The 17248-nt window shown below is 44.7% G+C and overlaps 1 protein-coding gene across 1 annotated transcript in view; it reads right to left on the bottom strand.

Moving 5' to 3' along the window:
* The window catches only part of LOC138950076 (transient receptor potential cation channel subfamily M member 5-like), a 173067-nt gene that overhangs the window by 148911 nt on the left and 6908 nt on the right, over positions 1 to 17248 (bottom strand). Inside the window, exons 3-4 of the mRNA XM_070321854.1 lie at positions 16832 to 16940; positions 15552 to 15667 (exon numbers count right to left, since the gene is read on the bottom strand). Of these exons, the coding sequence (XP_070177955.1) occupies positions 15552 to 15667; positions 16832 to 16940 (225 nt within the window). The remainder of the gene's footprint in view (positions 1 to 15551; positions 15668 to 16831; positions 16941 to 17248) is intronic.

Genomic DNA, 17248 nt, shown 5'->3' with positions numbered 1-17248 from the left:
TCCGGACTTTTATGAAGGGAAGACACTGCCAGGGGTCAAAACATTTGTTTCAGGGATGAAACGCCAACTTTTGTGCTGCAGAAAAATGGCGAAATCTGTGTCCAGAAAGTGCCCGACACTTTGAAATCTGCACGCTTGTGCTGCACACATCTCTTCCATTTCCACAAGAGACTCTGAGTTTTATGAGGGAAAGTGTGCTATGAAATGCCTGGGGACATTGACGAGTTGTTGCAGTTTGCGGCTGCTCTCCACCGAGGCATTCTTTTCGGGCATACAGTGGTGACTTTTCTGTGTGAAAATCAAGCTGGTACTAGTGGTAGAATCAACACAATAACTTGTGACGTCACAGTGCACCGACGTCACAGTGCACCGAAAACCACGTGACCACTACTTGACCCCAGGCGACTTGTCTTGGTTAGCCCCGCAACACTAAATCTTCAACTACAACAACAACAATTTTTTTTCAATTTTTAAAATATTTTTCCAGAGATGTTTGTAACATTTGGCATTCGATTTTCAAGTTTTTGGGCATATTTAAAAACCTTGGACTTTTCCTTTAAGTAGGGCTGTTTCAGTGCTGTGATCTGCGCGGTAGGCGGACTGTAATGGTTCAACCATACCTGTCTTAGCAAGATGCTCTGACAATTGGGCCAAAACAACTTTTTCAAGGACTTTCGAAACAAAAGGCAAATTTGAGACAGGGCGGTAGTTCTTGAAAGTGTTGATGTCAAGGTTAGCTTTTTTCAGGAGGGGAGTGACTACTGCATGCTTAAAAGAAGGGGGTACTTGACCGGATGTGAGGGATTGATTTATGATATCAGTAATGACAGGGAGTAATTCCTCTAGACACTCATTTAATAGCTCTGAAGGAATTGGGTCGAGAATACAGGATTTGGGTGGAGCTTTTTCAATGATCTTCTTCACTTGTTCTTTAGTGACAGGAGAAAAATCGGTGAGGTGGGCGCCGTGAAATGGCGCATGCTCTGGGTGCCCAGGAGCAGCATCAAGCTCGACTCGGATCTTCTCGATTTTTTCGGCAAAAATGGTTCATGTAACCTCCAAACAAAGTGAACAACCTTCGACATATCAAAACCTTGACATTGTTTTTTTTCTTTAAAACAAAATATGTATCAGATGAATTAAAAAATAAAAAAACTTTTGTCAGTGTCATTTTTTTGTCTTCAACACCTTCATCTTAGCTGATGTGGTTTTTTCATGGTCATATAAAGAAACTGATTTGAAGACAGTGTCAAGAAGGTCCGACGTAGACTGTTACCGTTCTAAATCAACACCCTCGGTCTACAACAACTTAGACCTTCTTTTTGTGTGTCTGCAGATTGTTTTTTTTTCGTCTATCAGTAGAACAAGCTGCAAATGTTGCGGTTCCACTTTAACTTGGTAGACAAGTTTTTGTCTCAGGACGATTACCAACTTTGTGAAATGGACACGGCCTCCCTGTACATGGTTCTCTCTACCCCATCCTTTGAAGAAGCTATCAAACCAGACTTAAAAAAAGACTTCTACCAAGAGTGGTCCAAATGGTTTCCTTCACAAGTCTGTGAGGACATTTACACACACATTCACACACACTTTCTCTGCGCTTCGCGGAACACTCTCTCTTTTACGGCGGTAATAACTATCAGAGGTGTTAGGATAAGGCAATTAAAACGGTACCTCTGCGCTTCGCGGAGCCCCCTCTCCAATAAACCACCAGAGGTGGTCAGTGGGTAGAGAAGTTTAATAGGATGTGGTTTCCCTATCGAGGGTTGCTTAGGGTTTAATGCTTAGATTAGTACCAGACAAATGGTGTGGGGTGGGGGTGGAAGTTAGCTCGACCGGTGAGAAGGGAGGGAACTGATATACAAATATAAAAGCTGTATCAACTAGACTCAGATAGCTACCCCACAGCCATTTTGCTAAACATAAGAAAAAACCATGGATGTTTGGACCTGTCGTCTGGTACAACAGTTGTTCGATTTGTGCAAGAACTTTGCAAAAACTGAGTGTCCTGGATGTTCTGTTGACGATGCTTGGGTTGTTTTTAGTTAGACACCAGCAGCAAGAGTATTTATACCGACCCCTAGCTTTGAACAGCGTCAGTTAAATAAAACTTTTTCGAACCAAAAAAGATGCATCGTTTTGTAAACCAAGTTACAGGTCGTGTTCATACTCGGCTTTTTTTTTTAGTTTGATGTGGACAAACATCTGTAACCTGAGTTACGAACTTTGTGAAGGCTGTGAGCTAAATCAAGGAAATCAGCTAGGTCACAGCTGTCTTATGCTCACAAACGAAGAACGTGTTGGGTTGTGTTAGGAAACGCTACCGTTACTGAGCTTTGGTTCAGTTTTGTGTGTTGCATGTAGTTGACTTATTTGTACTTTGTGGGAAAGTACCGATATTATATTTTGTAAACACAATATTTATGTTTGCACGAGAATGCAGGTGAACTTTCTAGTCCTGTCAAAACAAGTTGTTTACCACGTTGTTTTGAGTAGTGGGTTCGTGGCGTTCGTTCGGATTAAGTGCGTCGGCGCTTTTGATGTACGTCACAGAGAACGTCACTGTTCTAGTCCATAGACGGCGCGTATAATGTAGTTGTATCATGTTCGGTCTGGAATATTCTCGAGATTGAGTATTTACTATATATGCCAGCGCGATTTGAATGTTAAAAAGCTTCTATTTGAGTTCTGCTACGATGTGCAGTTGTATGTATGGAATGCTAAATAAATCCTCGAACTCAATTTGACGAGTTGTTTTCTGCTGCTGCGAAGACGGGCGACGTAGAATAAAAGAACACAACTATACGACATTTGAGAACTTGTGGCAATCTCAAGTGTCGTGTAACAATTGGGGGCCAAGCCAAGGATCTACGTTTAACGCCAAGGGTTTTCCAGCAACAAGGACCAGTGTCAAGACAGTCACAGGAGGTAGCCATCAATCGGGTGTATCCTGAGGGATCAGTATTGAGACTACAGAACCGTGGATTCGGTGTGACTGGTGAAGAGTTTGGTAATCGCCGCAGCTCGGTACGGTGAGCGACGCCGGAGTGTATCGGGATTACAGAGGTTAGCTGACGTTTGGACGAGACGGACTTCGTCGCGGAGCTAGTGCATTAATACTACGAAATACGACTGAGGTACGTCGTGTACGTATCGTGAGCAGAGTGCGCCGTCACGTTAGACGAGGAGGGGTGCAGCCTGCGTTTAGGAAGGTGAACAGCGACGAGAGAAGCATCGGAGGTGCAGTAGAGACTGTGTTCTTTTAGAAGACTACATTCGTCTACGTTCGGGGCTGTGAAAGAATACAGACGAACGCACCGGAAAAGACCAGAATGGCTGAGTTCTGGGGAAAAGGAATTGAACTGGGACTAAAAGGCAAGCAGTTGACGGAGTTCGTCGAGTCCCAGACACGACTGCTGGCGCAGCGTGAAGAAAGACAAGCGCAGCGTGAGCGAGAAGAAAAAGAAAGACAAGCGCAGCGTGAAGAAAGACAAGCGCAGCGTGAGCGTGAAGAAAGACAAGCGCAGCGTGAGAGTGAAGAAAGAGAAAGAGAAGCACAGCGTGAAGAAAGGCAAATGGAGATGAAACGCGTAGAGCTCCAAATAGAAATGGAGATGAAGCGCTTAGAGCTTCAGACAGAAATGGTGCGTGTTCAAAATGAGCACGAGGCACCACGCCAAAGAGATAACCAACAGCAAATGTTACACAGGGCACCGAAACTTCCAGCATTCGCTGACGGGAAGGACCAGATCGACTGCTACCTTGCAAGGTTCGAGAGGTTCGCTGAGAGTGCTAGATGGCAGCGCGACGACTGGGCGATTCAACTCAGCGCACATTTGACTGGGGCAGCACTTGAGGTCTACACTAGACTCTCAAACGATGACGCCAGAGACTATGATGTACTGAAGGAAGCTCTGTTGCATTGCTACAACTTCACTGAAAGGGGCTACCGTCAACGCTTCCGCGAATGCCAGCCATTGTCTGGAGAGACACCGAGCCAGTTTGTGGAGCGCCTGTCGTCATACCTGCAGAAGTGGGTGGAGTTATCAGGTGAAGAGCAGTCATACGAGAGTCTGCGGGACTTGATCGGGAAGGAGCAATTCCTTAATGCCTTCCCGAAGGACCTGGCGACCCGCTTGGAAGAGCAAAAACTGCGGGGTTTGAAGGACATTACTGATGCTGCTGAGCGTTATCTCATTGCTCATGGAAGGACCCTGGGGACGTCAAAGTCAACGAAACCTTTCCAGAAGAGCGGAAACCAGGCAAACCAACCTGCCAAGGGACAAACTGAGTCCGCACCATCATCCAATGAAGGGCAGAACATAACGTGTTTCCATTGCAATGCCAAGGGCCACCGAGTCGCCAACTGTCCCCAAAAGAAAAATAACGGACATGTCAATGACAAAGCGCAAGAACATCGACGGAGATATTACGACAACAAGAGGCAAACGAGTGGCTCGAACCAACAAGTATGTGCGAGCAGCGTCATACTTCCAAGGGCTGCCGAACAAGTGGCTACACCATCGGACGTGGAAGAATGTATATCTGATGGCCAGCTTCTACTCGCCAATGGCAAGTCAATCTCTGTCGTCGCCAGCGCAGCTGTGTCAGTGTCGAACATGCCCGTGTCGAAGGGATTTGTTGAGAAGCAGGAAGTGACTGTTCTCAGAGATTCGGGCTGCAATGGGGTCATCGTCAAAGAGGATCTGGTGCCGACAGAGAAGTTCACTGGTGACTTCAAGTGGACGCTCATGGCTGACAGCAAATGCGTGAAGGCACCAGTGGTAAAAATCCAGATCGATACTCCATACTTCACCGGAGAAGTTGAGGCCGTCTGCCTGAAGAAGCCCTTGTACGATCTATTAATTGGGAACATTGGGGGTGCGAGACGTCCTGATGACCCTGATTTCGAATGGAGAATGGGCTCAGCTCAGCCTGCTGCTGAGGAGGAAGACCCACTGCCATTCGCGAGTGAAGATATCAGCGAACTGTTACGAGATGACAGAGCCACTGTGCATCGCCGCGACCAGCCGCAGGTTGTAAGCGCTGTGACGACCAGAGCCCAGGCGAAGAAGAACAAAACGACTACGCCGCTTAGGGTCACCAACAGTTCTGCAACTGCTGTCGTGGACAGGGATCGGCTGATTCAGCTACAGGAAGCTGATTCGACCTTAACAAAGTACAGGAGTCGTCCTGTCAAGGAGATGACTAAGGGCGAAGGCACTGTGCACTTTGAAGTAAAGGCCAAGATCCTGTACAGAGTGTTCCAGCACGCGAGAGTCAACGGTGGGAAGCCATTACGTCAAGTTCTGGTGCCTCAACCACTTAGGCGCCAGGTGATGGAGGTGGCCCACGACTCTATTATGGGAGGTCACCTGGGGGTCAAGAAGACATCGGACAGAATCCAGGCTGCGTTTTACTGGCCAGGACTGCATGCAGATGTGACTCGATTCTGCCGATCGTGCGATATTTGCCAGAAAACCATACCTCGAGGAAGGGTCCCGAAAGTGCCGTTGCAGAAGATGCCTTTGGTCGACCGACCTTTCAAGAGGGTGGCCATTGATATCATCGGCGAGATCAAACCGCCAAGTGAAGAGGGTCATCGTTGGGTACTGACCCTGGTAGACTATGCAACCAGGTACCCAGAAGCCGTGCCTCTGAAGAAAATTGACACCGAGACTGTTGCCGAGGCACTTGTGGACATTTTCAGCAGAATTGGGGTTCCTGAAGAGATCCTCACAGACCTGGGGACACAGTTTGTCTCTGAATGCATGGAAGAGGTCAACAGGCTGCTGAGCATTCGTCACTTGACTACGACAGCTTATCACCCGATGTGCAATGGGCTGGTCGAAAAACTCAATGCGACGCTGAAGTCCACGCTGAAGAAACTATCCAGTGAGCAGCCAAGGCAGTGGCATTGCTACATCAATGCCTTGCTATTTGCATACAGGGAGGTGCCACAAGAGTCCACTGGATTCTCCCCGTTCGAGATGATGTACGGGCGGACCGTGAGAGGCCCGATGCAGATACTAAAGGAATTGTGGACAAAAGATGTGGGCACACCTGAAGTGAAGAACAGTTACCAGTATGTGTTCGAGTTGCGAGAGAAACTGGAGGAGACTCTCGAGATTGCGAGAGAAAACTTGAGAAAGTCTCAGGATAGCGGAAAGCACTACTACGACCGCAAAGCCGTAAACAGGAAGTTTACACCAGGTAACAAAGTGCTGATACTGCTTCCCACTGATCACAAAAAACTACTGATGCAGTGGAAAGGCCCATACGAGGTTGAGGCCGTGGTAGGAATCAACGACTACAAGGTGAATGTCGGCAAGAAGTCCAAGATCTACCACGCTAACCTCCTGAAACTGTATGTGGAGAGACCTCCGGAAGCAGTACAGGTCACAGCAAGTGTGGAAGAACCAGCCGAACTAGACGAGTTCGACGGTGAGGAACTACTGGAGTTGGGAGACCTCCACAAGAAAGAGGGAGTGGATGACGTCAAGCTAGGACCTGACCTGACAGAAGATCAGCAGAAGGAGCTGCATGATTTTATGGGCGACTTCACCCATAGGTTCTGTGATGTTCCAGGCTTTACGTCCTTGGTCGAACATGAAGTCCACCTCACATCTGACGTTCCTGTTCGCTCAAAACCATACCCTATCCCGTTTCAGGCTCGGGAATCCTTGAAGAAGGACATCGACAACATGTTGAAGATGGGGGTCATCCGTGAGTCATCATCCCCTTACTCATCTCCCGTTGTTGTTGTCAAGAAGAAAGACGGTACAAACAGGGTATGCATTGACTTCAGGAAAGTCAATAAGATCACCGTGTTTGACCCTGAACCAATGCCGACGGCAAATGATCTATTCCGACAGTTAACCGGCAGTAAGATCTTCTCAAAGATCGATCTCAGCAAGGGATATTGGCAGATTCCTGTGCGCGAAGAGGACATACCAAAGACCGCCTTTGCAACTCTAGACGGAACGTATGAGTGCCTGCGGATGCCTTTTGGCATGGCGAACAGTGGTGCTACCCTGAAGAGGGGAATGCAAAAAATGCTCAAAGGAATGAAGAATGTTGTGTACTACTGGGATGATCTGCTAGTCCACACGGAGACCTTTGCGGAGCATCTGGAGACTTTGAGGGAACTGTTTTCCCGCCTGACAAAAGCCAATCTGACCGTGAGACCCAGTAAGTGCATTTTGGGGACCGACAACGTTGACTTCATAGGTCATTCACTGAAGGAAGGTCAAAAGGGGCTTTTGTTGGAAAACGTCACCAAGATCCTCAATGCGCCACGTCCTGAAACCAAGAAGCAGGTGCGATCCTTCCTTGGATTGGCTGGGTATTACAGAGAGTTCATTCCAAACTTCGCCGCCATAACGGCGCCTTTGTCGGACATGACCCGAAAAGGATGCCCCAACCGAATACTCTGGGGACCAGCTCAGGAGAAGGCATACCAGACCGTGCGCGACGTGATGTCACGAGACCCGGTGCTACGCCTTCCTGATACTGCCAAAGAGTTCATCTTGCGTACAGACGCATCGGACGAAGGGATCGGCGCCATGCTGATGCAAGAGCATGGAGGTAAACCGTTTCCGGTCAGCTATGCCAGCAAGAAGCTGTCAGGAGCCGAGAAGAACTACTCGACCATGGAGAAAGAGTGTTTAGCCATCGTGTGGGGAATCAAGAAATTTGAACTCTACCTCCAAGGGGTGAAATTCGTGCTTCAGACTGATCACAAACCCCTCACCTACCTGAACTCTGCGAAGTTTGTGAATAATCGTATCATGAGGTGGGTGATGTACTTGCAGAACTTTGATATGCGAGTGGAATCGATTAAGGGTTCAGACAATGTTGGAGCAGATTTTCTCAGCCGAGTATGTGAGTAAAACTGTGTTCATTCTCCAACAGACTAATGTACATACCTGGATTTCAATCTGTTATGTATGTACATAATATGGGTACAGGTAGCGTTTCAATGATTGAAAGAAATTAGGTAAATTTCTTCTGGTGTTGGGGGTAATGTTAGGAAACGCTACCGTTGCTGAGCTTTGGTTCAGTTTTGTGTGTTGCATGTAGTTGACTTATTTGTACTTTGTGGGAAAGTACCGATATTATATTTTGTAAACACAATATTTATGTTTGCACGAGAATGCAGGTGAACTTTCTAGTCCTGTCAAAACAAGTTGTTTACCACGTTGTTTTGAGTAGTGGGTTCGTGGCGTTCGTTCGGATTAAGTGCGTCGGCGCTTTTGATGTACGTCACAGAGAACGTCACTGTTCTAGTCCATAGACGGCGCGTATAATGTAGTTGTATCATGTTCGGTCTGGAATATTCTCGAGATTGAGTATTTACTATATATGCCAGCGCGATTTGAATGTTAAAAAGCTTCTATTTGAGTTCTGCTACGATGTGCAGTTGTATGTATGGAATGCTAAATAAATCCTCGAACTCAATTTGACGAGTTGTTTTCTGCTGCTGCGAAGACGGGCGACGTAGAATAAAAGAACACAACTATACGACATTTGAGAACTTGTGGCAATCTCAAGTGTCGTGTAACAGGTTGTACACAGAAACAGCCTTAAAACGCGTTTTGAATGTTGATGAGGTTACGTCGTCCGTGGTTGATTTTTGTATTGAACAACTACTTCTAGACGCAGAAGAAAAAAAAACTGATTAAACAAAACAAACCAAGGTGGGTTGATAGTTGTAAATAAATAAAAAAATAGTGTTAAAAATAAAAACCGTGTTTTTTATTTTATTTTTTTATTTATTTTTTAATTTTTTATTAATACTTGATGTTTTAAAATATATTTTTCAGGGTCATCTTCTAAAACTTCCACACAGCCCGACCACAGCACCCACCGACAACGAGCTTCTACCCCCGGTACTTATCAGGACCAACCAATTTTTCTCAAAAGAGTTGAACAAACTCGTTGCAAAACTCTTTTTATTTTTTATTTTAATTGTTTGTGTGTTATTTTTGTTGTTGTTGTTTGTTTTGTTATTGTTGATGTTGTTGAATGTCCTATTGTTGGTTGTTTGTGCTGTCTAATGGTTTTATGTGGGTGTTATAAGGTACATTTACATCGAACACGAGATGTTCTACAGACAGTCATACGTAATGTTAGGTTAGAGACTGTTCACACCTGAGTATTGCACCACAGAGATGCAAGACCTTACATGTTAAAACATGTTGATTGGTCAGCACCTAAAAATAGAAACGCGTAGTTAGACACTAGTGTGATGCGGTCAAAAAGGGGTATAAAAAGTTCTTCTGGGTGTTTATGCCTGAGTATTGCACCACAGAGACGCAAGACCTTACATGTTAGACCATGTTGATTGGTCAGCACCTAAAAATAGAATCGCGTAGTAAGACACAGGTGTGATGCGGGTATAAAAAAAAGTTCTTCTGTGTGCTTACGCCTGAGTATTGCACCACAGAGACGCAAGACCTAAACATGTTAGAACATGTTGGTTGGTCAGCACCTAAAAATAGAAACGCGTAGTTAGACTATGGCGGTGATGCGGTCAAAGAGGGGTTATAAATAAGCTTCTTCTGGGGCTAAGTCTTGAGTGTCTCTTCGACTTTACAAGTGTGAGGTGGTGAAAAAACCAAACTATGGCGACCAGCAGCAGCAGCAGTGACGCTAACACAACTCCACAACCGGCCTCAACAGATTTGGTAAGTTGATTTTGTTTTGATATTGTGTAAAGATAAAAAAAAAATAAAGGTAGAGTGTTACTTTTTTCTCAGACATAGCTTTTTAGAAAAATAAATGTTTTTATGTAAGATGTTTTTTGATATTGTTTTTGTAGCTCAGACATAGTTCTTTTTTTTTATTACAGCGTAACCAATGCCCGCACTGTGAACAGGTTTTTACACAGAGCTACAACGTCAACGCTCATGTCAAAGAAGTCCATAACAAAGCCAGAAATTTTCTCTGTGCTATGTGCGGCAAGTCGTTTAGCAGAAAACACGACCTTACTCGGCATAAAAACTCAAACAAAAACTGCCAAGATGTTGCGAGTCGTTTACCACCACCACCAGTGCCAACAGTCGCTGGGTCCAAAAGAAAAAGTTTGCCTTCACAGGATGCCCCTCCCCCCAAAAAGGGATTAAACAAACGAAGTCTAGAAAAAGAAAAAATCAAAAAGTTACCTTGTGAAGAAAGACAAATGTGCGAAAAGCATTGGAATTCTGTTAAAACTCATAAGCGGCCTGGTAAGCTTCAGTCAACCTATACCATTCTCTGGAACCCTTGTTCTGATTTCCCTGACTGGGACGAGTCGCTTCTTGATCTGTTCCATGAACAAAACAAACGCTTCAAAATCAATTTTTCTCACTCTTTTTTTTCAAAAACAAAGAGTCGGGTGACTTGTCTTTCTTTTATGCCTCAGTCAATAACCACTCTGTCTTACAACGACCGCGCCTGATCAACTCAAAGCAGGACTTTCTTTCTTTTCTCGGTGAAATCAGTGACCATGACATTTTAGAACAAGTTAGACTCGAACGCCCAAACTCTCGGTATTCTGTTCACAGCATCATGTCTTCCAGTTTCTATGTCACGCCTTTGACTGACTTTCCTATCGGTTGTGCCTGTGGTAGTCTACCTGACTACATCACAAACACACAGTTCTTGCACAAGTTGCAAAAAGACGCGCGTAATCATTTTCCTTATACTGATGGTCTGTGTCTCTTTCGCTGTCTTGCTTTGTACAAAGGAGCCTCGCGTCATTCTTTGCAAAAACCCACAAAAACCTTGTTCAAACAGTGGGCCGGACATTCCCCCCCCCCTGTCCACTTTCCGGGGGTCACTTTGTTTCAACTTGAGTCGATTGAATCTGAGTTTAATGTGAACATAGATGTGTTTGAGTTTGATGAGAACCAAACACCTGTCTGTCTCGTTCCTCTGCGTCGTAGCACTTACAAACATCCTGGCGTTATGCGTCTCTTGCGTTACAAAGACCATTTCATGTACATTTTAGACATTGATAAACTCGGTCATGCGTTGGCTTGTTCCAAATGCGGGAAACTCTGGGCGTCTTTGTCTCAAATGAATCGACATGAACAGACTTGTCAGGGTGAGGGGTGAAAAGAAACGTTCAAAGGCGGGGTTTACTCACCACCTCAAAACATTTTTCAACAGCTACAAAGCCACGGTGTCCAGGTAACCACAGATTTTGTTTTTCCCTACAGAGCGACTTTTGATTTTGAGGTGTTTTTTGACACAGATAACTTGCCACAAACAAAATCAGCTGAGTCAAACTGTACACAGTACACAGCAAAACATATTCCTCTTTCTGTTTCTGTATGCAGTAACGTTCCCCATTTCACAGAACCAACCTGTTTTGTGAGTAAAGGTAACCCTCAAGAACTAGTGGATAACATGGTTAACTACCTAGACCGTATCTCTGAAGCCTCCTGCGCTCTTCTTTGTGAAGAATTTAAAGATGTGTTTGATCAGTTGACTGAGATCGAAGAGACACAACAACACGAGACAGATAGCCTCAACATCCCCGTAGAAAGACTCAGACAGAAATTATATGAGTATTTACAAGAACTGCCTGTCGTAGGTTTCAATTCTTCCCGCTACGATCTGAATGTGATCAAACCTTTTCTCATTGAAAAGTTTGTCAAAGACAAAACAGCCCATAACGATCTTCCAAAAGACGAAAGTCAAACAGACCCTGTTTTTGAACCAGATGGTTTTGATACCGTGGGTGAAGAAGAAGAAGAGGAAGAGGAAGAAGAAGAAGAAGACAAAGAAGTCAAAACAGAGGGAAAAAGAAGGCCCCTAAAAGACCCCCTTTCAAGTTTGTTGTTAAACGAAACAATCAGTATATGTGTCTTTGTACAGACAAACTTCGGTTTCTCGACATCAACAATTTTCTTGCGCCAGGTTTTTAGTTATTCCAAGTACCTCAAGGCGTTCGGAAAAGAGGAAAAGGGTTTTTTCTGCTATGAATACGTCACTAGTCTAAGTACACTAGACGAAAGAGAACTCCCACCCCATGCAGCTTTTTTTTAGTAAGCTCAAAAACTCAAATATTTCTGATACAGAGTACGCTTTTTGTCAGCGTGTGTGGACTGAAAACAAAATGATGACTTTGAAGGATTTTTTGGTGTGGTACAACAACCTAGACACAGGGCCGTTTCTGGTTGCTTTGCAACATCAGATTAGTATGTACGCTAGTCTGCGAGTTGATTTGCTGAAAGACAGTATTTCTGTCCCCGGTGTGACACTGAAGTATCTGTTTGACACGTTGTCTTCAGATACCTACTTTTCACTTTTTAACGAAAAACAAAAAGACGTTCACGCACTTTTGCGAAAGAACATTGTCGGGGGTCCGTCTATTGTCTTTCACAGATACCACGAAAAAGACAAAACATACATTCGTGGTAATCAGAACAAACCGGTACAGTCTGTTCAGGGATTTGATGCAAATGCGCTGTATTTAGCTGCACTCATGCAAGACATGCCCACAGAGCACCCTGTCATTCGTAGAAAAGAAAACGCTTTTTAAAGCGGAAAAAACAGATCCCTACGGTCAGCTAGCTCGGGAATGGTTGGAGTGGGTTATGGCATCAAAACAGATCCATCTCCAACATAAGTTTAACGCGAAAGAGAAGGCCCTTGGTCGAAAAAAGATTAGAGTTGATGGTTGGGATGCCACAAATCAAATTTGCTATCAGTTTCACGGATGTTTGTTCCACGGGCATGACTGTTCTGTGACCGCCGGTAAAACGACTAACCCTGTCACCGGAAAAACACTAGTTGAACTCAGAGAACATACAAGCAACATTACCAAATACCTACGTGAGGATGTGGGTGTGACTGTCGTCGAAAAATGGGAATGTGAATGGCACGCAGACAAAAAACAAAACACCCACATTCAGACTTTTCTACAAGATCGTTTTCCGACACTTAAACCCTTCCGCCATCCTTCTACCATCACAGATCAAACTGTCTTAGACGCGGTGCAAAACAAAACTTTGTTCGGGTTGGTACAGTGTGATATTTATGTACCTGATCATCTAAAAGAACATTTCAGTGAAATGCAGCCTATTTTCAAAAATGAGTCTGTCAGCCGAGAACAGATCGGGGATTTTATGAAAGACTACGCTGAAAAACACAAGCTCTTATCCCAACCACGTCGTACACTTGTAGGGAGTTACCACGGTGAACAAATTCTGCTAGCTACACCCCTCTTGTTTTGGTACGTGCAGCACGGATTGATTGTTAAAAACATCACGCTGATCGTAGAGTATCAACCCAAAACCTGTTTCCGTCAGTTTGGTGACAGCGTTTCAAACGCAAGACGAGCAGGAGACCAAGATCCGTCAAAAGCTATCTTAGCTGAAACTTTCAAACTGCTCGGTAACTCAGCCTACGGGAAAACCTTAACTAACGTGGCCAACCATCGTGATATTCATTACGTTTTGTCTGATGAGGCCTCAAAACTGATCAACAATGGTCGTTTTCAAAAACTAACAGAAGTAACAGAAGTTGTCACTGAAGTAGAGATGGCTAAAAAAAAAAATCAACTGGTCACTCCCCTCTCAGATTGGTTACTTTGTTTACCAGTACGCTAAACTACGCATGTTGGAGTTTCATTTTGATTTTCTAGATAAGTTTGTGTCCATAGCCGACTACCAGCTTTTGGAAATGGATACATGGAAATGGATATCTTGTATCTTGTATCTTGTTGTATTGTAGATTCTCTATACATGGCGCTTAGCGCTTCAACGTTAGAAGAGGTGGTTCGTCCTGAACTGCGAGAGCAGTTTTACCAAGTGTATAATCAATGGTTCCCTGCACAAGCCTGTGACCAACACGAGGCAGCCTTCCAAAACACCCGTTTAGCTAACGCCCCATGGGACGCGACTCTCTGTCAGGCCTGTACAGCGCGTGTCCACTATGACAAACGAACACCCGGTCTCTTTAAAACCGAATACCAAGGAAATGCGTTTATTGGCTTGTGTTCTAAAACCTACTTTTGTGAGGGAGACAGTGGGAGTAAATTTAGTTCAAAAGGCTTAAACAAAAACCAAAACAAACTGACAAAAGAGTCTTACCAACAGGTGCTTCTAACGCAAGAAAGTGGTGGCGGTACAAACACTGGTTTCAAGACAGACGGAAAGTCTATGTTCACGTATTCCCAAACCAGAAAGTCACTCTCGTTTTTCTACATCAAGCGTGTGATCGCTTCTGATGGGGTTTCAACCCTACCACACCCGTCTAACGGGTCTCTTTCTTTTTTGACTGTGATACCCCTCTAATGGGTCTCTTTCTTTTTTTGACTGTGATACCGCCGCCTGTGATGTGGTTAACATTCCAATGCCAAACAACTTTGTCGTTTTTTGTAAATAAATTTGTTAAGCCGTGTTTTGCTTCTGTAAATAATGCTCGTATTGTTTAATCCCAAAAACCCCCAATGTGGCTTTGACATACCCTGTCAAAACGGTCCCAAGCCCGTGAAAACACAGAGGGAGGGTAAACATCTATATGCGACTCTTTAGACAGTCCAGTGAAATTTAAACACTTTTCTGGCTGACTATTGGGGTGTAAAGGTGCCCAAAACAAAACGCCGCAACAACGAAGAAAAAAAGATAAATAAAAATTAAAAAAATAAAAACTTTAGTCAGTGGGTTAGTTACGAAGGTTCGCTGTTTTATATAGATGCTGTTCACAACTGTCTAGTACAATTAAATGGGTTTATCTGCGCTTCGCGTAGCCCTCTCTCTTTTATGTTGGTAATAGTTATGTAACTCGGTGAACTACCAGAGGTGTCAGGGTAATGCAATTAAACGGTATCTCTGCTCTTCGCGGATAGTAATCCTGTCATTACCCCAGCTGGAGTGGTCATTAGTACCGAGCACCCTGTCTGTACAGGCACATGAAATCACATGGCAAAATATAAAACGCAATAAACCGTTTATACGCAATCCCTCTTTACCACTACTTAAACACAGGCACCTTAACCTATAACCTTATGGACCCTATCCCTGCGGGCCCTGCGGCCCTGCGGGGGGCCGGTCCGTGCGCGATACCTACTACTATCATAGTGTGGTTATTTCGTGAAGTCAGTAGGTCTACAAAGCCTTCACTTCCCTGTAACAATAATCATAGTGTGGTTATTTCGTGAAGCCAGTATGTCTGCAAAGCCTCCACTTCCCTGTAACAATAATCACAACGTTGTCATGTTGCAGCAGTTGGCTAAAGTTGTTGTTTGTTCGTTGTTGGGTGACTTTATCCTCTTGTTTTTAACGTCCTGTCAGAAACTATAGCTATGTGGGGCCGATGCAAGGTAGTTTCATTGCCTCCGTGTTTAGCAGTGTTTATATTTGTATTAAGAGAGAGAGAGAGAGAGAGAGAGAGAGAGAGAGAGAGAGAGAGAGAGAGAGAGAGGGGGAGAGAGAGAGAGAGAGAGAGAGAGGGAGAGAGAGGGAGAGAGAGAGAGAGAGAGAGAGAGAGAGAGAGAGAGAGAGAGAGAGAGAGAGAGAGACACACACACACACACACACACACACACACACACTGACCTTCATGACGATGACAGGGATGTTGTTGCTGACTGCAGTGACCGCTGTCTTGAGAGACTCTGTGTCTCCCCCCACCAACACACACACCACCGGCCTCGTGTCCCCCTCCCTCACACCTGTCACACAACGAGTCGACAGCTGTGGGCGTGTAATACACATCGTGTGCTATCTTATCCATTTACAACACAAAACAACGAGTCTACAGCTGTGGGCGTGTAATACACATCTTGTGCTATCTTATCCATTTAAAACACAGAACAACGAGTCTACAGCTGTGGGCTTGTAATACACATCGTGTGCTATCTTATCCATTTACAACACAAAACAACGAGTCTACAGCTGTGGGCGTGTAATACACATCGTGTGCTATCTTATCCATTTAAAACACAAAACAACCAGTCTACAGCTGTGGGCGTGTAATACACATCGTGTGCTATCTTATCCATTTAAAACACAAAACAACCAGTCTACAGCTGTGGGCGTGTAATACACATCTTGCGCTATCTTATCCATTTAAAACACAAAACAAGAAAGGTTAGTTGTTGGAACGATTAATTCATGACATGATTTTGAATTTTAAAACGCTAGCAGTCTATCTGTGTGTTTGGTTTTCTATTCCGTGTGGACATAAAGCAGTGAGAGTTCAACTGTTTTGCCGTGTGACGGTGTATCTACATGGTGTTTACATATACATATCTGTTCTTGGGACATTACCATATGTGTATGTGAATGTTGTTGATCAGTTTGTACACATGCTGCGTGTGTTGGTGTACATGGCTGGATTGAATGTTTCTGAACCGCAATGTCACAACAAATTCCCAACCTTGGGCAATTAAAGATTCTGTATTCTGTTTTCTGTAACAGAACTTAACTTGCCTCCCATTGTCAAACAGAGAAACTCCCTTTACTTGTGGTGATAAGAGATGTACGTGTGACCTGTGATGCATACATTGCCATACTCAGACACTTACTTGTAGTGATAAGTGATGTCCGTGTGACCTGTGATTCATGCATTGCCCTACTCAGACACTTACTTGTAGTGATAAGTGATGTCCGTGTGACCTGTGATTCATGCATTGCCCTACTCAGACACTTACTTGTGGTGATAAGAGCCTGATGTCCGTGTGACCTGTGATGTGTACATTGCCCTACTCAGACACTTACTTGTGGCGATAAGAGATGATGTGTGCATTGCCCTACTCAGACACTTACTTGTTGTGATCAGTCTGTCACGTGACCTGTACAAGTCACACTATACATTGCCCTACTCAGACACTTACTTGTGGTAATCAGGGTCTGCCACGTGACCTGGGCCAGGTTTGTGTCCGATGACATCAGCTGTAGCTGATGATGAGTACAGGGAGATGTCTTGGTCACCCCATCCTCTCCCTGTTACTCAGAAAAAAGACCAGTAAATGAGTCTTCAATACAGGGCGGGGGTGTAGCTCAGTCGGTAGCGCGCTGGATTTGTATTCAGTTGGCCGCTGTCAGCGTGAGTTCGATCCCAGGTTCGGCGGAAATTTATATCACAGAGTCAACGTTGTGTGCAGACTCTCTTCGGTGTCCGAACCCCCCCCCCCCCCCCCCCCCCCCCCGTGTACACTACATTGGGTGTGCACGTTAAAGATCCCACGATTGAAAAAAGGGTCTTTCCTGGCAAAATTGCATAGGCACAGTTAATAATTGTCTGCCTATAC

This window comes from Littorina saxatilis, linkage group LG16 (genome assembly GCF_037325665.1).
Source record: "Littorina saxatilis isolate snail1 linkage group LG16, US_GU_Lsax_2.0, whole genome shotgun sequence".
Classification (NCBI taxonomy): Eukaryota; Metazoa; Mollusca; class Gastropoda; order Littorinimorpha; family Littorinidae; genus Littorina; species Littorina saxatilis.
Note: the sequence above shows the minus strand (reverse complement) of the source record. Positions and strands in the feature narration are given on the sequence as shown.